The following is a 25,570-nucleotide window of genomic DNA, read 5'->3' as shown; positions in this document are numbered from 1 at the left end:
CAGGAGCAGGGTTATGGTGAGCTAGGGCCAATGTACTTATAAGACATGGAGCTGATGGTGGGATCTATAATTATTAGAGGAAATAGCAAAGCAAAAAGGTAGCTGTGATAGGGAGCAGCAAAGCAATATAATAGCTGTCTTGACTCATTTTCAGCCTGAAATCAGTTTTTACTAAAATAAATAAATAAAAATTTCGGCCACATCTCTTCCTGAGCAGAAACACTGCTGGGAGTTGAGATGGACAAATAGAAAAACCTCCATAAGGTTGAGTCTGAAGATTTTCCTGAACAGCATCCCCTTGCTGGACAGGGGCTTAAGGACCATGGAGTTCTTTGTCAACCTAGCTACTGCCTCCCCGGGAGATGGATTTAGGGCTGTCCCTAGACATTGTGGTACCCTATGCAGCCCCCCCCCGCAGGGGTAGGGGGCTGCCCGCGGCCTCCTTGGGGAGGGTATCCCCAGGCCTCCCAGGGATGGGAGGGGGCATGCCCAAGGTCTGTGGTGGGTAGGAACAGGCTTAGGGTTCAGGGGGGAAACCACCCCCCAGCAGGAGCTGGCGGAGCAGAACGGGTTGGGGCCAGGTCACTCCACTTCCCACCGCCCAGTGATTGCAGGGCACGCCTGACTCCTGCTGCAGTCCCCTGGGATGCAGCTCAGGGAAAGGGGTGAAGTGAGGGCAGGGCTGGGGCAGAGCGGCGGGGAAGCACAGGGGCAGGAAGAGGTGGGGCAGAGCAGCGGTGAGGGCAGCTTTCTTGGCTGGGGAGCAGGCTGGCCGCTGGAACAGCACACAGCTGTGCAGGGCACTAGGAAATTTGGGGCAATTTGGTGTCCCAAATTTCCTGGTGCCCTACACAGCTGTGTAGTTTGTGTATGGCTAAGGATGGCCCTGGGTGGATTAACCCTAAAGCAGTGAAGCAATATAGCAGCACAACTGCAGAGCCATTTAGTGTAGACTCTTACTAGGGGCATGGCGTGTCTTCTGATGCTGTAGTAAATTCACCTTGCTAAGAGGCAGTAGCTGTATCAGCTACTATCTAGCAGTGTTGACACTGGGCCTTAGGTCAGCTTAATTACCTTGCACAGGGTATGAAATGTCCCATCCCTTCTCCGCACAGTCCTTGAACCAGTCTAATCCATTTGCGCGTTCACAGCTAACCCAACTGGATTTAACTGTGAATGAGTTTTTAAAACACCACTACCTGAAACACATGAAAGGCAAGCTGTATGACATTATCCTTTCCTCCCCTTCTTTTGTGATGGGATCAGTCAGTCCAACTCTGCTGACAAGCCAGAGTCTTTATATAGAGGCACACTGCTTCCACCCCCCCCCCCTTTCTTTCTATGGCCAAATCTCTCAGGGTGCAAAGGAGGAAAGAATTTGGCCTTATAAGTTTTGGCGATGTCACTTCAAGAGAAGACAGCTGCAATCATGTGAGAATAAGTATTAATTTGCTTTTCTTCCATCATCTGGGTCAGTTTCCTCATGACTTCAGAAATGAGGTAGTATATTAAGCTATTGTGCCACCTCCCCTAATACTCTAGCATGCATCTGTTCCAGAAGTGGGTGGAAGGGAGAGAGCATCTCATGTTTAGAGCCGTAGTGTTTAGCTGCCTGTGTCCTCTAAACACCTGTTCAGAAAGGCACAGAGAGATACTAGTACATTCACAATAATGGCTTCCATTAGTTAGCAGGGGTACTGTGGCCAGGGATTAAAAGGAAGGTAGACATGCAGGTAAGCAAAAGAATCTCACATGAATGCTTGGGTCTGTCACAGGACCTTAACCCAGAAGCCTTGATCACAAATTAGTAGCTTTTCCTATTAAGCTAATAAAATCTGCCAGTTGTATCACAGACATCCTTTGAAGTGTCTAGCTATTGTATACTATCTGCTGTATTCTAGTCCTGAACTACTGCAGCTCCTGAGCTCTAATTATTAGGATGTGTAATTTACCCAGCCCAGGACAAAAAAGCTCAACTGTCTGTTTCTCTAAAACATAGAATAAGTGGTATTTTGGTTTGAAAGAGCAACATGTACGTGCTAATCATAAATAAGACTTCCCAAAGACCTGTAGTAGCTTCTATCCATACCTTCTAAGCTTTGCTTTCCTCCCCTGCCCTTTTAACTCAAGACTGAACACAAGAGAATATTTGTACAAAACCATCAGTTATATGGCTGCCCAGGGAGGTATCCTGCCCATCACACAATTTACAGAGGCAACATATGTTTAGAAAAGTCAGAGAAGACAGGGAGATGAGATTGGTATCCATTGTACAATTAACCATCCTTTAATGTTTCTATTAAACACAGTAAAGTGTAACCAGAATGAATAGTACATGCTCTGCATCCATCAGCTATTTCCTACTTGCATTTTTAAAATAGGAAAGTATTAGTTCAAGGAGAACTATTGGCATTTTTATCTTCCTTTTAATATTAAGTCACTTGAATGTTAACCCTGACAATTCAAATGCCACCAGTGCCAATTTCTGAACAAGACTGAATGACTATTCTCTATTCGATACAGAAAACATGTATTACTGAATTGACAAGTTTTGGTGAAAAAAGCAGAGATTTTGAATCGCTTGTATGTTTAATTGCCAAGAACTCTTAATAGGCACATGTGTACCAATAAGCATGTGACCTTTAAAGTGAAAGACTGCCACAAAACAAACTTGAATACGGCAACAGCATTTGTTACTAGATTTACAGACGACTTTTAGACTCTTCAGCTGTTAAAGGATTTTCTAAATCTTGATGATCAGCTAGTCATGCACTGGAAATAAACTCCACAGCAGTCTCCTTTTCTTCCATCAACTCCTTTGCAGTCAGATCCATCTTCTCTCGGGAGAAGTCATTAATAGGAAGACCTTCAACAAACTTCCAGGTTTTATCCTGTTTGAAAGTAAGTCTGTATGAGACCAAGTCTTGTACGGTCTAAAAGCAGCACCTAATTTTGCAGTTTTGGTATGCCGGTGAAATGAGTGACACCTCTGAACACAAATGCTAATCTGTGGTCCAGAAATTGTGTTAGAACACATGCTTGCTCAAACTGAAACCACGTGATGGTGTAGAGAAGATGTGTTTCTCTAGAAGTCTGCTGTAGTATAGTGACTAGAGTTTGCCAAGGGAATGAGAATTACAAGATATTGTAAGTTTACTTGTAAATATCCCCAAACAAACTGACTAAAACAGATGGACTTGTGTCTCGGATTTCTTTTTACCTGAGCTGTCTTAAGAGCATTAATATTTTTCTTCAGATTCAGTGCAGAAGGTTAGTTGCAGTGTATTCTTTCTGCCTCCTTCTCCCTACACTTCAGACTATGTTTTTCTGCAGCCATCCAATATTCATTTGACAACTCAAATTATGGAACAGTGAGTGTAATGGGCATCTTGCAATGGGCAGAAGTAGTATGTTGAAAGCCTGATTCACAGCACCAATGATCCAAATCCTAAAATGCTACCCCTGAAATCTACATAACCTCCTCCTACTTTGTATATAAAAAGACATTTCAAAAGTTAAACCTTGATAGATTTAAATAGTGTAGTTACCTTGATTACAACAGGGAATGAATAGAGCAAATCCTCGGGGATACCATAGGAATTTCCATCAGAAATGACTCCCATGGAAACAAATTCCCCCTAAAAACAAGAAGTTAGTGATAAATAGCTCTCCTGGCTATTACAGTGGGCACAAATTTAACTAATTACTTTCTCAGGAGAAAAAAAAACAAACAATTTATACTATAGAAAGCCTTGCTGCTTTGTTATAGTCCCAAGTATGTAATATCTTCTGTCACTCATGATTAGACAGATTAATCTACCCAGTGTTGCTCCAGAAGGACATTAAAACACAAAAGTTTAAAGAGATTAGTCAAGAGTACCTCTTATATGTGCCATAGCAATATTTACCTCTGGAGTGCCAAACCAGATGTCCCTCACATGGTCACAGATAGCTTTGGCAGCTGACATTGCACTGGACAGCTTCCTGGCTTTAATAACAGCTGCACCACGTTGCTGAACAGTCTGTAGTAAAGACAAAAGGGACATCTTATTTGCATACAGTCAATAAATGACAGAAGGCTTAAGCAAGCAAGTAGTGGCTTTGTTGTCTAGTCACTGTTAACATGCTACTGCTGGGGGAATTCTGCACCACTGCGCAAGCACAGAATTTGTGTCTCTTGCAGAATAATTGAATCTGATGGGGAGACAAAAGGAAGATGCACTTACACTTTTTGCCTACCGGGGGCTGATGTGGGGTCAGAAGGGAGGGCAGCAATCTCATGGGAGGGAGCAGCCAGCTGTGGAGAGGGAAGGGCCAGAGGCTGACTTCCTGACTGCCCTGCCTATGGGAGGCGGCATAGAATATGGGAGGGACAGAGCAGGGCAACTAAGCTGCTGGGGGTGGGGGAGTGGGAAAAAGACAGACGGGGGCAGGGGAACAGAAGCTAGTGGGGTGACAACTCTGAGCAAGGGGCTGAATGGGGAGGGGGAGGGAGGAACAAGGACACATGGGGACGGGGTAGATGTGCCTGACTGAATGGGAGAGGCTAGGGGTCAGCCAGGGTTTGCATAGGGAAGGCTCCCCAACAAAACAAAAAAACAATCCCCCCCCCCCACCACCACCACCCTATTTCTCCCACCCACACCCAACAAGCCTCAAGGTTCACTCCCAGGCTCCTTCCCAGCAATTATTTCCCTCTCCTGCACTTCCTCTGTTACCCCTGACTCCCCCAAGCCTTTGCACGTCTTCTGAAAGGGGTGACAATAGTAGTTTAAATGAATTATTACTCAGAGTTCTGTATTAATATGCCCAGCAAGGAATTTGTAAAAAAAAAAAAAAAAAACATGTTCTGAATCTTTTTTGTTGTCTGTATTGTTGTCCCCTAGGAAGCAAGCACCTCTGAACCATCTTAATATCCCCTCAGATGACCACACACACACACACACGTTTATGTAACAGACCAGCTATAGGATACTCCCACCAGGGCCTGTCCCAGCTGTGTGCAGCAGGCCAGAGTCAAGGACCCAACACTGAAGCCCTCCTGTTTAAATCTAGGGACTCCAGCACCTCAACTCTGAGTGTATAATAAATTAATCAGAAAAGAGGGACCTCACCCCCCCACATAAGCAGCAAAGGACTCCTTTTATTAGGTCAAACAACTTAAATTGCATCCAGAAACAAGCTAGAAGGTAGCACAGCCTATGGGGCACAGGCAATTCAAATTCTTTATGGGAAGCACTGCTCAGCAGTCAGTCAAAACTACAGAATTCTTGAGTTAGAAAATGGCAGCCTTAAAAAAAACAACCCACCACCCTCATCCCCAAGTGATGATCAGTATGTTCAGAGGGGAGCTTTCCCAATTCTATGGACTAAAATTACTGAAAAGGTGAATTATCCTCTCCCTACAGAGGCTTGGACACCACATGACACCCTGTGGCAGCAATTTTGACTCTCAACATTAACTTTCACTGTTGATCATTTCAGCAGAAAAAAAAAATCCAGCTAGCATACTTATTTAGGTTTATGCAAAAGGAAACACCACAGGAACAGGACTACAAATTTTAAAGATGCAAATATCTGATTATTCTGATAATCTATTTGAAGATAATTCATTTTAGTAGGACTGGAAGATCTGCTTTGCTAAGGTTTGCCATAATATATACACAATGGAAATCTTAACACTAGCTTTTTACACTGAGAATTTGTATGGATACACAAATCGATTTATTTCGTCGAAATCACAAAAATCGACTTAAGTAGATTCGAAATAGTCCTGTAGTGTAGACAAGCCCTGAGTCAGAATTAGTCTAACAGGAGCACGGTATTGTCCAAATATGCTGACAGATCATTAACAAACAGAAAATCTTACCGTGATAAAGTCACCCTTCAGCCAGCTGTCATCTTTTACTGCTTCATAAACTCCAACTTCCTTTCCTTGCACTTTCACCTTAGCATGGGTAACATCTGGATACTGAGTGGAGGAGTGATTCCCCCAGATGATGACATTCTTCACATCATTAGCAGTTACACCAAGTCTCAGAGCAATCTAATTTGAATTTAGAAAAAAAAAAAAAAGACATGGAGCATACCAACTTCAGCTACACTTTAAGTGTTTAGTACATCTAAGGATAACACACTGCTTTCTGAGAAAGCTTAAATTTAAACACTTCTTTATAAGACAGATGGAAGAAGGTATTCTAGCGCTGGATGGATTCTTCCTACCTGGGCTTTAGCTCGGTTGTGGTCCAAACGTGTTAGACAGCTGAAGTTTTCCTTTGGTATTGAGGGAGCTGACTTTGAAGCAGTCAGGCAGTTGGTATTTGCTGGATTTCCTACCACCACAACCTAGGAAGGCAATGAAGGGGAATGGGACAAGAAGAGAAGTCAACTGTTTCGTCAAGCTACAATTTTTGCAAATTCATTTCCCGCAGCTGGGTAAACACAACATTCACCATTTGTAAAGAAAAGGCTTTACTCCAAAGAAGCTGTCGAGAAATGAAGACAAAAAGTCTTGTTTAAATCCTAACCATATTGTATAAATCACTAATTTAAAATAGTTTATCAAAAAGAAAAAACGACACAAGAGGATAGCATAAATATAGAATCACAGAACCGTTCGTTTTAAATGCTTCTTCACAAGTGCCTCTATAATAAAAGGAGACCAGTATTAGATATCAGCACTATTTACCTCCAGTCTAGTTTATTTACCTCTGCCCTGCAAAAATCCCCCATAATCTCTTAATACACTACGAGGATTATACACACAAACTAGTCATCTTTCCTTGCTTGCTTTCTGCTCCGCCCTCCCTGCCGCCCCCATTAAAGTTTCCCTTTAAGATAGCTCTATTTGAAGTAAGATGCTGCATCTCAAGTCAAGTCAGTTTCTCTTGTTAATATGAAAAAGAGATTAATTGATGAAGAAAAAACAGTGTCAAGCTCCATACAGCCTCCATCTGGTGAGCTGATCTAGAGACATGCTTTTATATTTCCCTTTTTGAGATCCCAATGTCTTAGTTAGTTTCCCATTACTCTGTAATAGCTGATGCTAATTTTTATTTCAACTGTAGAAAACACTGAACAGCCCTGTAGACTCAGCAGGAAGTTCATCAGCAGAGGAAGCAGGCATTAAAGTCAGTTACAAAGCACAGTGGGAGAATGAGTATGAGATTAGGAGCTGTAGGAGGGAAGCCACATGAGTCCATTCATTGTGCCTGAGCTACTGGAACGAAAAAAAAAACAATTTTAAAAAGACCTCTCCAATGTGACTTTAAAAACTAAAAATCTTAAACAAAGCCTATTTTTATTTTATGTGACTTTACTTGACTGATATTGAAGTCATTAAAGCTACAGATTCATATGAAATAGGAGCCAAGTTTGCATCGGTAAATTGGTTGCTCATCTGCATGTGCTATTATCGATAGGAGGCCACCTCTTCTCACTCTACTGCTCCCCACCTCTGAAAAGAGACTGCAGGACACTACACACTCCTACCTATAAGACAGTTCATCTTCTGTCAGTGAATGGACTGGGATCATTCCCTAGATCAACGAGGGGGGGGTCTAACAGGATGCCTCCCCTCAGCCTTTGGCCAATACAGAGCATTTGAGAAGCAAGACTTCCATAAAACAAAATTTGTCCTTATGCTACATCTGTACTACTCTACAGCTCTTGCCTGGATCTTTAAGTTGCTTGGTAAAGAGTTTCCAGTTAAAAAATAAAACAGTTTCTGTAATCACCTTGACAGTCTTCTTGGCATACTTGTCCAAGGCTGCACCCTGGGATTTAAAAATTTTCACATTTGCTTTGAGTAAATCTTTCCTCTCCATGCCCTCTCTCCTTGGCATGGAGCCAACCAGAATTGCTACGTCAATATCTTTAAATGCAACCTCCTCCTTGTCTGTTGCAATGACCTCTGTAAGCAAAGGAGGGAAGAGACAGAATTAGTAACAGACCAATCTTTTGGTGAGCTTTATGGTAAAATCAATGGAATTATTCTTTGGACTACCTTCTATTTAAGCACTGTCACAGCTGCCTGTCTGATTAAAGACACCCCCAGAGAGCAAATGCCCAGATTTACTAGTTTAATTACTGCTCTTTCTCCTTACACTAAGTCGTCAATGGGTGTTAGCAACTTCCTAACATGAATGCATTATGCATCCTCATTTGTTTGCCTGTATCTTTTGATGTACTCTATACATAGTACTCCTCACTTCTCCATCCCATGTAATGGCAACTGGATTTTTTGTTAATGACCCAAATGAGTTTTCCTTTCCTCAATAACCAGTAATATTAATTCACACTGGAGAAGGTTTAGTAAAACTACACAATCTGGGAAATTTTATTTATCAACTGATATTTGAAACAGCTACTACAATAACTACAGCATTGCCCATTAGCTCACTTTCTTCCACCTCAAGAAACTATACTCGAGAATCCAAATTTGTTAGACAAGTTGATCAAACCATTTCTCAATTTTGTCTTGATTTTTTCCAGAGATTTTCAGAGTGTGTTTTATAACCACCACAGAAAAAGGCATTGGCACATCAGAAAATAAAGTTATTTTACTACTAGGCCAAGAGGCCGATCATGACATGATAGTTCAAGCAGCCAATTGTTTGCCAGATACATAAACACACATCTTACTTTCAAGGTTTAAATAGTATAAACCAAATTCCCAGATATTACATATGCAAAATTGGTATTTGCAAGTATTGTAGGTGACACTCAGACACCCATATCTGAAGAGTTGTCCATACTTCTCTTACAGTTTGCAGTTAATCAAGCTAAGTTAACTTTCAGAAAGTCTGTATTCCTTTTGATCACCTCTCAGCAGTGGAAGGGCACAGTCTTGTAGTTCCATGATTACGCCATCCAATACAGTCATCATGGGAGTGATATCCAGCAGTACAAGAACAAGAGGCTGTAAAAAAGTATACCGAATAATAAGTGTAGGCTCACTCAGTTTTTCAATTATTTCTTCCTGCAGCCAGATATTAGTTAACATCACCTTTTGGGAGAGGTGGGAATGAACAACAGCCGATTTACTAAGACAGAGTGACTAACAGCAGCATCACAATTCAACACTGAATGTATATAAAAAAACATGATACAGAATAACTCAAGGCTCTATTTCTTCTCTTCAGGCTCACTGCTAGGGTTGCCAATGGTCTAATCACACAGACTCAAACATCCTTGCCTTGCCCTGCCCCTTCCCTGAGGATCCGCCTTGGTCACTCTATTCCCCCTCCCCCCGTCGCTTGCTCTCCCCCATCCTCACTCCTTTCACCAGGCTGGGGTAGGGGGCTGAGGTGCAGGAGAGGGTGGGGGCTCTGGGCTGGAGCTGAGGAGTTCGGAGTGTGGGAGGGGGCTCGGGGCTGAGCCTGGGGCGGCACAGTGGAAAGGGAGAGCCAAGGGCTCCGTGCACTGCCTCTGCCTGCAGGCACCACCCCTGCAGCTCCCATTGGCCGCAGTTCCTGGCCAATGGGAGCTGCGGAGTTGGTGCTTGGGGTGCAGGCAGCGCGTGGAGACCCCCTGCCCACCTCCCAGGGGCTGCAAGGACATGCTGGCCACTTCCAGGAGCGGCGCAGGGCCAGGGCAGGCAGGGAGCCTGCCTTAGCCCCTCCGGGCTTTTAACAGCCTTAAAAATCTCCTAATTTGGCTTCAGTAGCCTCTAGGAGATAGAGCCCGATATCGGGAGACTCCTGGAAAAAACCAGGAGGGTTGGCATCCCTACACTCAGAACAGTAACTTATGTCTTTGCATGAAATGTGAAGACTCACAGGAAAACTTAATTCCAAGTTCATCAAGAGATTTTACAGAGATTGTTGTTTCTTCAATACTGTTGAATAAGGCAAGTGATAGTTCAGTTTAACCACTACCTGTTCTTTGCCAAAGACATCGCCCTTGGCAAGGCTGTAGAGCAGAGAATAGGCGATCTGACCAGCAGCTCCAGTCACTAGGACTCTAATTGGTTCAGACTGTAAAAAAAAAGACTCAGTTAACACATTGCTGGCAATACAGTTTTCCCTGATTAAAAGAGCCATTAAGCATTTTCAGCAGTTATTGTAGAAAGGGCATTAAAATATTTAATACTTCTGGATGCAAAGCGTGTGCAAAAACCCTGAACAAGGTCAGCGCCTAGGATTCTGCTTCTCTTTTAAACCAATAGCAGCACTCCCAAATGGCTTCTGGGAGCAGACCAGACCTGCAGAAAGGTAGCCAAAAAGCTGCAAGTTGAAACCCCAGAACCAGAAATATTCCAAGGCTTGTTTGCACTTTGTTCAGAAGAGAGTGGTGGGGAGTATTTTTAAATGAAGGCCAGAACAGTTTAAAGTAGGGGGTGGGGAATACTGCCTTTTTAAAGCATAGGCACTTCAAATACAGACTCACAAAATTCCATTAGACTACAGGGTAGCTTTTAGGCTTCAAAAGCTTATTGGAGAGCCTGCACAAGTCTTCAGAAGATTGATGTAATTCTAAGCTGCATGTTCTGCCACACTATATTAAAGATGACTCTCGTTACATTAATTTGCAGATTTACTTGCAAGTGGAGATTTGTAGAATACTGCAAATCTAGATATCTGGTGGAGCTGTAAATAGGACACCAACTAAAAAATTACGTAGCAATTCAAGTGAAATACTCAAGAAAGACTGTGGAGGCATTGTGGCTAGTTCTCTGAAAAAATCCACTCAATGTGCAGCAGCAGTCACCAAAAAAAAAAAAAGGGTGACCAGATTGTTGGGAATCATTAAAAAAGGGATAGATAAGACAGAAAACAACATATTGCGTCTATAAGTCCACGGGACGCCTACATCTTGAATACTATGTGCAGATGTGGTCACCCCATCTCAATCAACTTGGAAAAGGTCTATAAAATCATGACTGGTGTCGAGAAAGTAAATAAGGAAGTGCTATTTACGTCTTCTCATTACACAATGACTAGGGGTCACCCAATGAAATTAATAGGCAGCAAATTAAAAAAAAAAAAAAAAGAGGGAAGTATTTTTTCCCCACACAACGCACAAGTCAGTCTGTGGAACTCTTTGCCAGAGGATGTTGTGAAGGCCAAGCCTGTAACAAGGTTCAAAAAAAGAACTAGATAAGTGCATGGAGGACAGGTCCATCAATGGCTACTAGGCAGGATTGGCAGGGATGGTATCTGTAGCCTCTGTTTGCCAGAAGCTGGGAATGGGTGTCAGGGGATGAATCACTTGATGATTACTTATTCTGTTCATTCCCTTTGGGGCACCTAGCATTGGCCACTGTTGGAAGACAGGATACTGGGCTAGATGGACCTTTGGTCTGACCCAGTATGGCCATTCTCATACAAAAAAAGCAGTACACACACTAGCCTTTTACCTACTGTTTTTCACTGCCCAAGAATCACCCCCAATATCCAGAGGCAGAGTGAAGAGCGATGTGTGTTATGTCAAGTTCTCATGCAGCCTCAGAGCAATCTCCTGGGGTTGAGGTTAAGTGCCATATTTGCAAGTGTGAAAAATACAAAGGATGAAAAGAGCAATACCTCTTTGTTTTAGAGCTTGTTTACACTAGGAAGGTTTTGTCTGTATGGGTACGCTAGAAAAACTCTAATGTGAACGTTTATATTGATATGAAAGTACTTATACCAATGACGACGACGCCAGGGAAGGTGACCCAGACACTTAGTAATGGAGTTGGTAACACGAACTCTAGCAGCTTGCTACTACTTTCCAAATGCAACATGTACAACCTAATCATCACCACCACCACCCTGTTTCAATGGGCCAACAAGTATAAGACAACCTGGATGCATCCTTGCTTAAAACACTGGCGCATGATCAATTATATTATCTGGTGAAGAGCTCTCCATGATTTAAGGCTGGTCAGATCATAGACTTAGGAGTAGTGCAGTGTCCCTTCCATATTGCTCTGAAGCAACAGACAGCAAACCAAGCAGCGTGGATTTGATTTAAAATCAAATTGATTTAAATTGCTAGTCAGGAAGATTTGATTTAATCATAGATTGCTACATAAAAGTGCAATCTGGAATATGCTGCTCAAACAGTTTCACTTTTGTTTCTACTGCCTGTCCCTCCCGTCTTACATTTATCTCCAGACTTCTCCTTGTCCAGATCTATTCTGCCCCCAGCAGTCTTCTATCTGTGTACACAAATTTGCAGAGGGACAATAGTGTTGAGGTCTGTTATTTCTCACCTCTATATATTATTTATTTACTTTAAAACATTTTTGCTGTTAACAAGCATGTTATCTCTGGAGACACTAATCAACAGTTTGAGAACAGCAAAACTAAGCATCTCTGATGGTACCTTCTAGCCTGAGCCCCACTGAGAAGATAGAAAGATTAACCTAAATACTCTATACAGATGCCCCTGGAACCCTATAATATTGGGTCCCTAATCCATGAACTATTGGAACTGATTTACAAAATGTCTCTTAAACATTACATGAATATATTGTCTCATACTATAGAATTTATAATCCCTATTCCCATGATGAGATCTTTAAACTATAATGTATCTTAATTGAAAATATCTTTAGATAAAATGCCTTTGGGGGTGGGGGGGACAAAAAAAATAATCAGATTTAAATCAGTGCTCCTAACTGCCGCAGCGATTTGAGCAGGTTCCATGCTTGCTGTGCTATGGCATCTGCATGGAAAAGAGGCGCAAAATGATTGTCTGCAGTTGCTCTCATGGAGTGAGGGGCAACTGATGACTGTAGCTATCCCACAGTCTCTGCCAGCCATTTGAATTCTGGGTTGAGCTCCCAATGCCTGATGGGTCAAAAACACTGTCGCGAGTGGTTCTGGGTACATGTCGTCAGCCCCCCCCCCCCCCGTGAAAGCAACAGGAAAAAAAATTGTTTTTCGCCTTTTTTCATTGTCACCATATGTCTAATGGATGCTGCTGGCAGATGCGGTACTGCAGCACTACACAGCAGCATCCCCTTGCCTTCTGGACGGCAGACGGTACAGTATGAATGGTAGCCGTCATCGTCGTTCCGTGGGTGCTCCTGGCCGGCCTCGGTGAGGTTGGTCGGGGGCGCCTGGGCAAAAATGGGAATGACTCCCGGTCATTCTCTTTAAGTTTTGTGTAATGGAGATTCAGTCCTGCCTGGAATATCATGCCAGCCGGAGGCTTCTGCCTCAGGCTGCTCTCCCAGTCCGCAGCACTGCGTGGTCGCACTTACCCCAGCCTACCCCTTGCTCCCATGGCTCATGAAGCCTGGACAGTAGGCTGAGCAAGTGCAGAATGGTGGTTCACTACTGCCCTGTAAGTCAACCGCCCTCCCCCTCCCTTTATTGCCTCTGCAAGCAGAGATCAAAGTCAGTGTTGTTTCAAATTCATGCATTCTTTATTACTTCATCACACAAATGGGGGGATAACTGCCACGGTAGCCCAGGAGGGGTGGGGGAGGAGGGAAGCAACAGGTGGGGTTGTTGTAGGGGCACCCCCTAGAATGGCATGCAGCTCATCATTTCTGCAGGATGTCTAGGGCTCTGACTGGGAGCAGCTATTTGCGTCTGTGGTTCTTTAGTAGGCTTGCCTGATATTCTAGGTAGGACTGAATCTCCATTACACAAAAAAAACTTAAAGAAGAGAATGACCTGGGGAGTCATTCCCATTTTTGTCCATGCACCCCCAACAGACCTCACCGAGGCCAGCCAGGAGCACCCATGACTGCAGCAGATGGTACAGTATGACTGGTAACCATCTTTGCTGTGTAGCACTGCAGTACCGCGTCTGCCAGCAGCATCCAGGAGACGCAGAGTGACAGTGAGCTGAGCAGGCTCCATGATTGCCGTGGTATGTCATCTGCATGGGTAACCCAGGAAAAAAGGCAAGAAACGATTCCCCCACCCCCGTTGCTTTCATGGGGGGGGGGGGGGCGCAGCGCAGGGGAGGGTTGACGACATGTACCCAGAACAACCCACAACAATGTTTTTGCCTCATCGGGTACTGGGAGTGAAACCCAAAATTCCAATGGGGGGGGTGGAGACTGCGGGAACTGTGGGATAGCTACCATGGTGCAATGCTCCGAAAGTCAACTCTAGCCTCGGTACTGTGGATGCACACCGCCGACTTAATGCGCTTAGTGGGGACACACACAAACATCAGTATCGATTTCTAAAAAATAAAAAAATCAACTATTAAATAGAACTTTGTAGTGTAGATATACCCTAAATTACGCAATTTCAGCTACATGAATAACATAGCTGAAGTAGACTTACTTAGATCTACTACCACTCTCCTGTCAACTCCTTGCGTCTCTCATTCACGTGGAGTAGAGGAGTTGATGGGAGAGTGATTTGCAGTCGATTCGATGCATCACCACTACATGTTGATCCCCCCCCCCACCCCAATAAGTGTAGACAAGCCCTCCATCATCGTACCATTATAGCTTATGATGGTTCCCATAGGTAGGGCCCAACCAAATTCATGGTCCATTTTGGTCAATTTCAGTCACACGATTTAACAAAAGACAAACAAAAAAACCCCCATAAATTTCATGATTTCAGCGATTTAAATATGAAACGTCACAGTGTTATAATTGTAGGAGTCCTGACCCCCAAAAGGAGTTGGGCGGAGGCGGGGAGTGTCAAAGGGTTAGAGAGAGAGAGAGAGAAAGAAAGTGTGTGTGTGGGGGGGGGGGGGGAAGAAGAGTACTGCTACCCTTACTTCTGCACTGCTGCTGGCAGTGCCTTCAGAGCTGGGTGGCTGCTGCTTCTGCGCTGTCTCAGTCAGCAGCTGCCACTCTCCGGCCACGCAGCTCTGAAGGCAGCGCAGAAGTAAGGGTGGCAATACTGTGTCCCTCCTGCCCCCGGGGCAACTCCCTTTTGGGTCAGACCCCCAGTTTGAGAAATGCTGGTCTCGCCCATGAAATCTGTATAGTATCCAGTAAAAGCACACAAAAGACCGGATTTCACGGTCCATGATGCATTCTTCCATGGCTGTAAATTTGGCAGGGCCGTACCCATAAGATATAGTGGTATAAATGCTTCTACACTGGAGCTTTTACTGACCCAGCTATGCCAGAACAAAGAGGCACATCCCTTACCAGCATAGGTATGTCAGCTGAACTTTTAAATTTAGATCAGGCCTTTGGAAGGTAACAAAATCCCAGTTTGGCAGTCAGTGCCAAGAGTTACCACCCTAGAGAAGCTTTTGTGAATTTCCTAATGAAATCAGCTTCTGGATTTAACTGTATTCCCCTCAGAGTATTCAGAATCCAAGCACTATGGCTTCATGCTGGTGTTAGATAACCATAAAATGTGGCCATCTAGAAACAGTCTAGTTTCATTATATAAAATGAAAACAGCAAAAATTAGGAGGTTAGAATATTAGGACTCCAAGGTATAAAAGCAAGTTCAGTTAGTCACTCCTACAGTAATTGTGTATTGTCAAACTTAAGTCATCACACACACCTCAAAATCTGTATTTTGAATGTTTCCTGTTCATTAGGATGTGAGGTTAAGCTCTCAATTCTTGTTACTACAAGTCTTGAAGGTGTTGGAATTTTTTGAAAAAAGGACACAATCATTCCAAGAATGATGGCTATATTACACAACCACAAGATAGAGAAGCAGCATTTTACATATTCTTTGATGACCAAACTGTGAATCTGGCTAGATGACAGAACTGTACAAATTAGTTAGCATCATGTAACCCAAGAAGTCTAGATTTTAACATCTGGTACAAAGCAGTCTTCAGCAAGATGTTTCTGAAGGGGCTCTGTTTTCTGTCAGACTAAGTGAAATGATGATCTTTCTGCTAGTTGTGATAAAAATGACATTTGTAAAAAAACAATGAAAAATGAAGTTCTCACTCAATTACACAAACATTTAAAAACCATCTTGAACAGGTCTTGAAATGAGACAATATGCAACACTGGCACACCAAAATTAATGTGTTCTCCTACACTTACTTTTCATCACTTCAACTTACTTAGTAATTCTGCACTTCTGGCAAAATGAAAGCGTGACTTCCAACTTAAATGATGGTGCTATCATGTTTTGGGGGGTGGGGGTGGGAGAAAGGAGTTGGCACTGTTTCTCTGCACTGTAACACTTCAGCAAATCAGGTGTGATTTTTCCCCCCTTACTATTGTTACAAGTAATACTTAAGGAAACTTAATAGATTAAATAATTTTTATTTTACTCTATCCAGTCAGTTTCAACCATTTCCCCTGTAGAATCAGTTTGCACAGGCGGGTCTTTAACACAGCAACAAGAGACAAGACTTGCATAGTAAAATGAGAATGCCACAAAAGTTGGCTTGGGGGTTTGAGGCAGGTGTAGCACCCAATATTACTAATGTTGTAAAAATCATGGAGTTACTGCCCCCAGCCCACACACACACCATACCATAACTGGCTTAAGCCATTATTTCTTTTAAAAATAATAAAATAAAATTAATGAGACAATTTATTAGCTTTTACTAGTTTAACTGTTTATTAGCTGTCTAGGTTGAGTCTTTAGAATGCTCTCACTTCATGTATTCAAGATTCTTCGCTGCAACAATGAGTATCATAGTTTGTCTAGAAAAACAAAACAAAAACAAAACAATAGGTTTTCATGCATGTGGTCTCTAGATTCAGGAGCTAGGGCATTAAAAACAACCACTAAATATTATGATTGGTTTTAAACTTGCTAGACATCAAGATGATCATGTCCCTGTACATGGTGGCCCACTCTTTCAGGCCAACACTGAGTGTTACCTTCCTGCCTTGAAAAATCAGAACATGTTCATTATCTCATTTGATTGTTCACAGATTGATCACAGCAAACAGGAGCTGTGTTTGTCTCAGAAAGGAACCTTTGGTACATAGGACAGTCAATTTAATCTGTGACTTGGCTCCTACACTGAACTTTCATAAGAATGCTTTCATGTGCTGGTAACAAGAGCAGTGACTTTTAGTCATTGCCAGTTTTTGGAGTTTGTTACATGAAATATATAGAATAAAGTTCAATTAACATATTTTGAAGCTATTTACCCTCCCCTATCAAATTCAAAAGTTTGGAAGAGAGCCAGGAAAGGGTATGGAATATTTAGTTCTATACAAGAGAAAGGGTGGGAAAATAAAGTGTTTCATCGTAGTAGTGTGTACAGAACCCCACCATCCTCAGATAGCTTCAAAAGACAAGTAAAATTCTGAAAAAGGAGGACAATAGTCTTAAAAAGAATACTTGGTTACAGACCACAAGCTTTCAATCTCAAACCCACAGCTGACATCAGCACTATTTATTCCCTTCCCCCCTTTTACGTAAGTGTTTATTACCTTAAATTAGCATCTTTTGCAAAGTATTAACACCTTCAATGTTAACAGATTTAGGATTTCTCAAACTTGCTGGATACAGTACTATTTAACAAAACAAATAAGACAGCGATGCTGCAGGTAGCTACAAAGGATAGTATTAAATAAATATTGGATTGTCCTCCTTCAGTAGGAGGTGGGGGAGGGGGCAGAAGAACTCTCTCTTACCTACACAGAGGTGGACTGTTACAAAAGGCCTTACCAATCTGTAACTTAATAATTAACTGTGATAACGTACCCTGCTTTACAACATACAAGAAAGTGGGATTAAGATGACAGTAATCCATGCACAGTTCAAGTTTTAGCAGTAACCCACCTTGCTTTATAAAACATTTTAAAACTATAAAGCAGTTAATATTATTGCAGCTGAAAGCTTAGGAGTCAGATATCAGACCAATAAGACTTGGCCGACAGACCAATAAGACTTGGCCGACAGACCAATTCTTGTCTGAAGTGTCGTGGTAGCTGTGCTGGTCCCATGATATCAGAAATACAAGGTGCATGAGGTAATCTCTTTCACCAACAGAAGTTGGTCCAATAAAAGAGACATGCTTTTGAGCTCTACAGAGGTCTTCTCATTTCTTTCACCAACAAATGTGTTCCAATAAGAGATACTGCCTTACCCACCTCATCTCAGACTTTCATTCTGTCCTTCCCGTATTTTTTAGTAAAGGAATTAGTTGAGAAAACTGCATTCTGATTCACCACTCTCTGAACTGTGACAGTTTAGCACTTGAAGTTACTAGCTATGTGCAAGTACTATACCGATGCAATGTTCTCCAGTCCGTTCCTTTAAAATGGAAGTTGAGAAAGGTGCTCCTAAATGTGAGTGTTGTTCACGTAAGGATTTGGCTAATGGCAATTATACCAAATCATGGGGGACTTCGTTTTCAGAAGTTTCAAAAAGGTCATCCCTAATACTAAATGGGATTGGGAACATCCTGAATTGACATGACTGGAGTAGTGTGAACATGAAATCAAAATGACAAGGTTATCCAAGGACTAGAATCAATAGAGTAGCATTTTAGACATACAAATAAAACAAGGTGGGGTAGAAAAATCTGGAACTGAAGAGCAGGATTTAGGATCAAGGAAGACATGAGGGGCAAAAAACAAAACAAAAATCCATGACTAGAGATAGAAGAAGGGTCATCTACATATACATTAGATAGTGACAGGAAGCAAGTAATTTATACATGCCACGGCAAGCAATATCATAACACTATACACATTTAACCTGAACAAGAGTCTAGATGCATCATAGATAGGAAATGGAAGTGACTTGAAACTTTTAAGGCCAGAGCACAGGCAGTGTGTGCCTTGTTGTTACACCAGAAATGACAGAAGCAGTGTAATGAATATAGCTTCTTGCAATGCTTTTGGTAACATAATTAACACCTTATTTCTTTGCTAAAATAGAATGTTTATATCTCAGGCCTTTGCAGGCAAAATAGCTTTTCAACTCAACCATTTCACTTATCATCATAAGAAGAAATACAATTGAAATCCAGGGCTAGTGTCTGGAATTAGTTCCAGCACCCATCCCCTCTTACCCAACTACATCATTTGAACCCGCTTAAGTCACACAGCTCGAACAGAAAAGGAATTGGAAAGTAACACAGAAGAATGTCATATGATCCCCTAGACCTGTGACATTCTAGACCAGGATACAGCACTTATGGAAATCACTGAATTAGAATTGCTAGTTTGATTCCTGCAGCAGACATGCACCCTGGCTGGAACAGCTTGAGACTCAGGTGCCCTTGTTCCACAATAACCCACTGGAGAACACTTTCAAAGCCACCTCGAGACACTGCAGCGACGTCACCCACTTCCCCTCCCCCAATCCAGCAATTAACAGACGGATTCTATAAAAACACACCAAGATTTTACCCAGCAGCTGGTTGGTCTGCGTACAACCACTACTCATGCCGATGTGCCCGCTGCAAGCAGCCTGCAATGTTCAGCAACCACCCCAGGCTCTGGCCCAGGCTGCAGTCTCCATGTCCTCTGCTGCAAGGATAAGGGGTCACCCCAGCATAGGAATAATGGCGCCTCACCTCTAAACGTGGCCGCCCGGCCCCGGAACCCCTTCTGCTCGCCCTACCCCCGACCCTCCTTCCAAGGACGGGCGCAAGCTACACACTCCGCACATGCCCCTGCCCCACCAGGAACTGCACAGGGTCACCCCCCCTGCACACACACATCACGGGGCGTTGGGGACTCCGAACCCCCACCCCATTCCCCCCTACACGGAGAAGGGGTGCGGGAGGGGGTAACCTGTGCCCCCAGACTCCACCCCAGGCAGGCGCTACCCCCTCACACACAGGGAGAGGGGTAGGGAAGGGGGTAACCTGTACCCCCAGGCCCCACCCCAGGCAGGGGCTACCCCCTCGCACACAGGGAGAGGAGTAGGGACACACAGGGAGAGGGGTAGGGAAGGGGTAACCTGTACCCCCAGACCCCCACCCCAGGCAGGGGCTACCCCCTCGCACACAGGGAGAAGGGTAGGGAAGGGGTAACCTGTAGCCCCAGACCCCACCCCAGGCAGGGGCTACCCCCTCGCACACAGGGAGAGGGGTAGGGAAGGGGGTAACCTGTACCCCCAGACCCCACCCCAGGCAGGGGCTACCCCCTCGCACACAGGGAGAGGGGTAGGGAAGGGGGTAACCTGTACCCCCAGACCCCACCCCAGGCAGGGGCTACCCCCTCGCACACAGGGAGAAGGGTAGGGAAGGGGTAACCTGTAGCCCCAGGCCCCACCCCAGGCAGGGGCTACCCCCTCACACACAGGGAGAGGGGTAGGGAAGGGGTAACCTGTACCCCCAGGCCCCACCCCAGGCAGGGGCTACCCCCTCGCACACAGGGAGAGGGGTAGGGAAGGGGTAACCTGTACCCCCAGACCCCACCCCAGGCAGGGGCTACCCCCTCGCACACAGGGAGAGGGGTAGGGAAGGGGTAACCTGTACCCCCAGACCCCACCCCAGGCAGGGGCTACCCCCTCGCACACACACAGGGAGAGGGGTAGGGAAGGGGTAACCTGTACCCCCAGGCCCCACCCCAGGCAGGGGCTACCCCCTCGCACACAGGGAGAGGGGTAGGGAAGGGGTAACCTGTACCCCCAGGCCCCACCCCAGGCAGGTCGCACACAGGGGAGGGGGTAGGAAGGGCACCCTGTACCCCAAACCTGTACCCCAGGCCCCACCCCAGGCAGGGCTACCCCTCGCACACAGGAGGCCCCACCCCAGGCAGGGGCTACCCCCTCGCACACAGGGAGAGGGGTAGGGAAGGGGTAACCTGTACCCCCAGGCCCCACCCCAGGCAGGGGCTACCCCCTCGCACACAGGGAGAGGGGTAGGGAAGGGGTAACCTGTACCCCCAGACCCCACCAGAGATAGGAGTCACCACCCGCCACACACACAGTCTCCCGAGGGAGCTTCGTATCCCCCGCAGGCCGAGCGGTACTGACCATGGCTGGGCGAAGCGGCTTGTCCGGCTGTGTCGCTGCCTAGCCTCAGGGTCACCTCTAAGCACAGCTAAGGCAGCAGCAGTTCCACGCACGGCGCTGATGGTATTAAGCGGGAGAAGGAGGGGGCTGATCCCAGCGGGCCGCCCCTCGCCGCGCAGCCGCCTGGGTGTTGTAGTTTCTGTCCACCCTGCTCTCGGCGCGTTCCATTCAGTCTCAGTCTCGGGAGTACTACAACTCCCAGCATGCGCCGGGCCAGCCTCGCTGCCGCTTAGTGAGCTCGGCGCGCTGAAAGTGGGTCGTGCCCAGTCTCTTTCCACCTCCCCACCAGCCGCGGAGGCGCGCCCGCAGTAACGGCTGGGCACGTTCACAGCAGGGCCAACGAGGAACAGCTTCCCCAGTCTCCGCCAGGGGTGCGACAGCGCAAGCTTTTGCGCATGCGCTACAGAAGACACGTGGCCCGTGTTTATCTTTGCGCATGCGCGAGACGAAGCGCCGGGAGGTCGCGGGACGGTGTGTCTGCAGTCTACGCTCCTGTTTCGGGCGAACCGGTGAGTGCGCGCATGCGCAGCCAAAGAGGCAAACGGTTGCATTATGCATTGACCTGTTCGCACGCGCAAAGTGAAAGAGACGAGGTGAGCTGGCGCCGGTACGCGCGCATGCGCACGCAAGTTGTTTCCTCGGTTGCCAAGTGACGAGAGCGGTGCGCGCTGTTGCTAGGATCCGGCAGACGCCGCAGCAGTTACGGCTCCGGTCTCGTTCCACTTCCTGCCGTTCCCTGGGAGGTGAACGGGAGCCTGGCCAGCCGCCCCCTCCGGGCGCTCGGCGGGGTGGGCTGCCCGGACTGTGGGCCGGAGGGAGGGGCGTGACTGGCAGCGCGCGGGCGTGGCTCCCCCGCGTGGGCCCCGCGGGAGAAAGAGGCGCGAGTGGGGGAGGGGGGAGAGAGCTCAGTGGTGTGAGCACTGGCCTGCCAAACCCAGGGTTGAGAGCCCAATCCTTGATAGGGCAGGGAACTGGGGTAAAAATCCATCTGGGGATTGGTGCGGCTTTGAGCAGCGGGTTGGACTACGTGACCTCCTGAGGTCCCTTCCAACCCTGATAGTCTATGTGGGAAGGTCAGGCTACACAGCATTGCCACAAGCCAAGAAATGGGGCTGCCTACACCAACATGCTGGTGCACTGTAACTTTCCCTTGTGGACCCTGCCAGTACAAACCCAGGGCCTTTCCATCACCCTTTTGTCTCCCACTGAAATGTTACACTTTTGGTGAAATAATAGAAGTCTGTAAACAATTCAGTAGGATTTAAGATAATTTTAATCTATAATGTAGTTACATGGTCTATTTTTACACTGTGAATTTCAGTCATTCATTCACAGCCCTGGCAGTGATGGGGTTTTGAGCTTCTTGGGGAATCCCAGCTGAATTAGCTGAGCAGAGTAAAAAAGTAAAAAGAAAGACAAGAAGTATTATAAAGAAATAAAAATAAACATTACCATAAAATACCAAATGGGGAAAAAGAGAAACAGAAGCAATAAATCAATGATGATGAAAGAACCTTGCAGGAGAGAGAAAAATATAGAATAGTAAAACAATGAAGAGGCTGGAAACAGGCAAAAATAGACAAGAATGTAAAGCAGTGGTTCTCAAACTTTTGCACTGGTGACCCCTTTCACACAGCAAGCCTCAGAGTGCAATCCCCCTTATAAAATAAAAACAAATTTTTGTATACTTCACACCATTATAAATGCTGGAGGCAAAGCAGGGTTTGGGGTGGAGGCTGACAGCTGCCCCCCCCCATAATAACCTTGTGACCCCCTGAGGGGTCCCAACCCTCAGTTTGAGAACCCCTGATGTAAAGGGTTTTGAAAAAAAAATTGCAGAAAAATAATAAAAGTAAAATTTTCAGATAATATCAGTATTTCCTGTAAAACTGTGGAGGATGGGGACAGAAGATGCCCTGATATCCCCTCTGGCCCTCTGCTTGTCAGAAAAAAATATTCTGAACAAAAATATGAATATAAAAATATTTCACTATACTCATATTGGCTGGTTTAGTGCTGCCAAGATCTCTTCTAGCCACAGGAGCAAGACAATATTTGAAGCTGCTTTTTTGTAATGGATGTCATTGGTGTCGTGGATTCCATTATTTTAATGTTTTAAATGTTTATCTGTTTAATATATACAGCCTTAGAGATTTTTCATGTGAATGAGTGGAAGTGACAGTAAACAGTTGAACTAATTTTCCTGAGAATCCAAAGCTGCCAAGTTAATACCTGGGCTTTATGGGAGGCTCAGAGATCAGGAAGTCTGAAACAGACAAGTTTGCCATTTGATCACAGGGGACAGAGAGGTTAAAAAATTTCTTGATTTATCTGGTGTAGGAATAGGGGGAATGACTCTGTTTACATACCTGGTTTCAGACACATCTCCATAATGCTGCTATTCCTGAGAAATTCTGAAGAAAAGATAGCATCTTTCAACTACCTGCCTCATGGTTACTGCTTTAGGTGGAACCTAGCTGGCCAATGGACAGTGATATTAACAGTTCAAAATTTAGTAAATGTAATGCATACCCACAAGAAAATGTCTGCAGTTACTACACTCTGTATCCCCCTGCCAATTTTTGTGGTTTGTTTTTCTCCCGTTACTCTGTTTTAGACCCAGATAGGGTGCCCAGACAGCAAATGTGAAAAATCAGGACAGGGGGTATGGGGTAATGGGAAGCTATATAAGAAAAAGACCCCAAAATTGGGACTGTCCCTATAAAATCGGAACATCTGGTCACCCTAGACCCAGATGAACAAAAAAGGAAACTGACCAGACAAGAGTAAGAGTGAAACCAGCTACACAGCAATTAATGTCAATTGCACAAAATGAAAATCTGAAAATCAATCTTTTTTTTGTCTTTAGTCTGTTTCAGTTTGATTAATTTTATGTGTTATTCAGAATAATAATAGACTAAATATTTTCAGAGAGAAGTATACATTTATAATTTGATGGTGTCAGTGATTCCCAAACTTGGTTTGCAGCTTATTCAGGGTAAGCCCCTGGCGGGCTACGAGACACTTTGTTTACCTGCGCCACTTCCCACAGCTCCCATTGGCTGGGAATGACAAACCGCAGCTGCGAGCAGCTGTACCTGCGAACGCTCAGGTTAACAAAGTGTCTCGCAGCCCACCAGGGGCTTACCTTGAACAAGCTGCGAACCAAGTTTGGGAACCGTTGCTCTAAATGTTTTAAAAGGCTTTAAACTTAATGACTTTTACATGACATAAAAGATTTTATTGCAAATTTAAAAAAAAGAAAGATTAATATGTCCCTGATGTTTGCCCACAGACTTTTTTAACTTTTGCCTTTCTTTATCTCATGATCCAGATTGACTCTTCATATAGTTTATGAAAACTAACATATCAGGTAATTTAGTACTAACAAACCACATAAATAGCAATATAATCTTTCTGCCTAAGCTTAAGTGGAGTCAGATGCATGAATCTTTTAACTGCCAAATTTAGGGCTAGATACGGGAAATGCAGATGTGGAATGGGAAGAGCATGGAGAGTGAGCTTCTTCATGAAAAGAGACAAAATAACTTTCCCATCCACCCAAGCAAGGGGAAAGCAGAGGAAATTTTTCTATAGTCACAATTTGTTTTTTTCTAGAGAGATACAGCTACACACTGCTCCTGTCTCAGGGCAGATTGTAAAATTGGAATCTAGCCCTTTGTTTTGAACAACTGAGGTAATGTATCGCCACAAGCATGGAATTTAGTTATGTAGGAGCCTGTTGACATGTCTCCGTCCTATTGGGAGATGTTTTCCTAAGGATTGTGAAATATACTTTTAATTTAAAATTTTTAATTTAATTTAAACCATGCAATTTTTTTAGACTGTTGTGATATATAATCAGACTTGTTTGAAGCAAGGCCCTGAATGACTTAATTAAGGTACCCACGGTATGGCTAGTTTTGGATTCAGAAGCACATGAAGTAGTGTTATAAGATGGCATTCTCTTTTACTACCTGTCTGGTACACCTGGGCCAGCCTCAGCATAGCAGTCAAGAGAGCTGGAAATACTCTGCAGTTAACAGTGAATTTGAATCTCCAGGTGGTGCTTGAATTCACTGTAAAAGACTGCAGAAATTAATTTTGCTAAAGCAAGAAACAACAGGACATTAAGCCACTATGTCAGCCTTAGATATATGCTTCAGAAATGTTGTATTGCTCACCACTATTCAGGTAATCTTTAACTCAAATTGTAGGAAATAGTTGAAATTCCATTGTAACAATATCCAACAGAGAATATTAAAGTAGCATTAAGTTTCAAATGCCTGAAGCAAAATGCTCTCTCACAACACCCGGGGCACTTGGAGCTCACTAGAACATACAGTATTACAGTCTAGTATTATAGTTTACTCAGACTAAAATGAAAGCCCAATTTTAATTCTGTCTCCAAAAACTTGGTATACTGCAGGGAAAAATAATGTGTTTGAATATTGTTTTTTAATACAGTGCAACTAAACTTAAAAGCTATATCATTTTGTACTACTACTCTAGACTTTTGTAATCTGACTCTTTCATTAAAACCTCATATATACCCCATAAGGTTTATCTAGATGATTCCATTGCTAATTTAGAAGTTGTAAGGTCTTGAAGTCACCCCAGAAGTTTTTCACCATTCTGTGCTATAGCTCATTTCACAAGAAGAAAACTCTGTCTAAATATAGAACTTTTAAAACCAAAAATATAAATATATATATATATATATATACACACGAGAGAAATATACA

General features: G+C 44.3%; 2 protein-coding genes across 9 annotated transcripts in view; one reads left to right on the top strand and one right to left on the bottom strand.

Annotated features, from left to right (window-relative positions):
- LOC120401063 (WD repeat containing planar cell polarity effector) overlaps positions 1-25,570 on the top strand; it is a 301,239-nt gene that overhangs the window by 36,850 nt on the left and 238,819 nt on the right. For 3 of the 8 annotated variants that reach the window (XM_039530637.1, XM_039530632.1, XM_039530631.1), the window contains exon 1: positions 21,111-21,334. The exons of 1 other annotated variant lie outside the window; for it this stretch is intronic. The gene's annotated coding sequence lies outside the window, so the exon portion shown is untranslated. 4 more of the 8 variants (XM_039530636.1, XM_039530630.1, XM_039530639.1 and 1 more) reach the window with 4 other exon arrangements.
- MDH1 (malate dehydrogenase 1) lies at positions 2,265-21,008 on the bottom strand. Its single transcript, XM_039530646.1, has 9 exons — positions 20,787-21,008; positions 9,879-9,977; positions 8,824-8,920; positions 7,737-7,912; positions 6,223-6,345; positions 5,870-6,046; positions 3,909-4,022; positions 3,549-3,638; positions 2,265-2,891 (listed from the first exon to the last, which is right to left on the bottom strand). The coding sequence occupies exons 1-9, from the start codon at positions 20,787-20,789 to the stop codon at positions 2,766-2,768; spliced, it is 1,005 nt and encodes a 334-aa protein (XP_039386580.1). The 5' UTR covers positions 20,790-21,008; the 3' UTR covers positions 2,265-2,765.

The sequence above is a fragment of the Mauremys reevesii genome, linkage group 3, assembly GCF_016161935.1.
Source record: "Mauremys reevesii isolate NIE-2019 linkage group 3, ASM1616193v1, whole genome shotgun sequence".
NCBI classification, from domain to species: Eukaryota; Metazoa; Chordata; order Testudines; family Geoemydidae; genus Mauremys; species Mauremys reevesii.
This window is presented reverse-complemented; position numbering and strand designations above follow the sequence as displayed.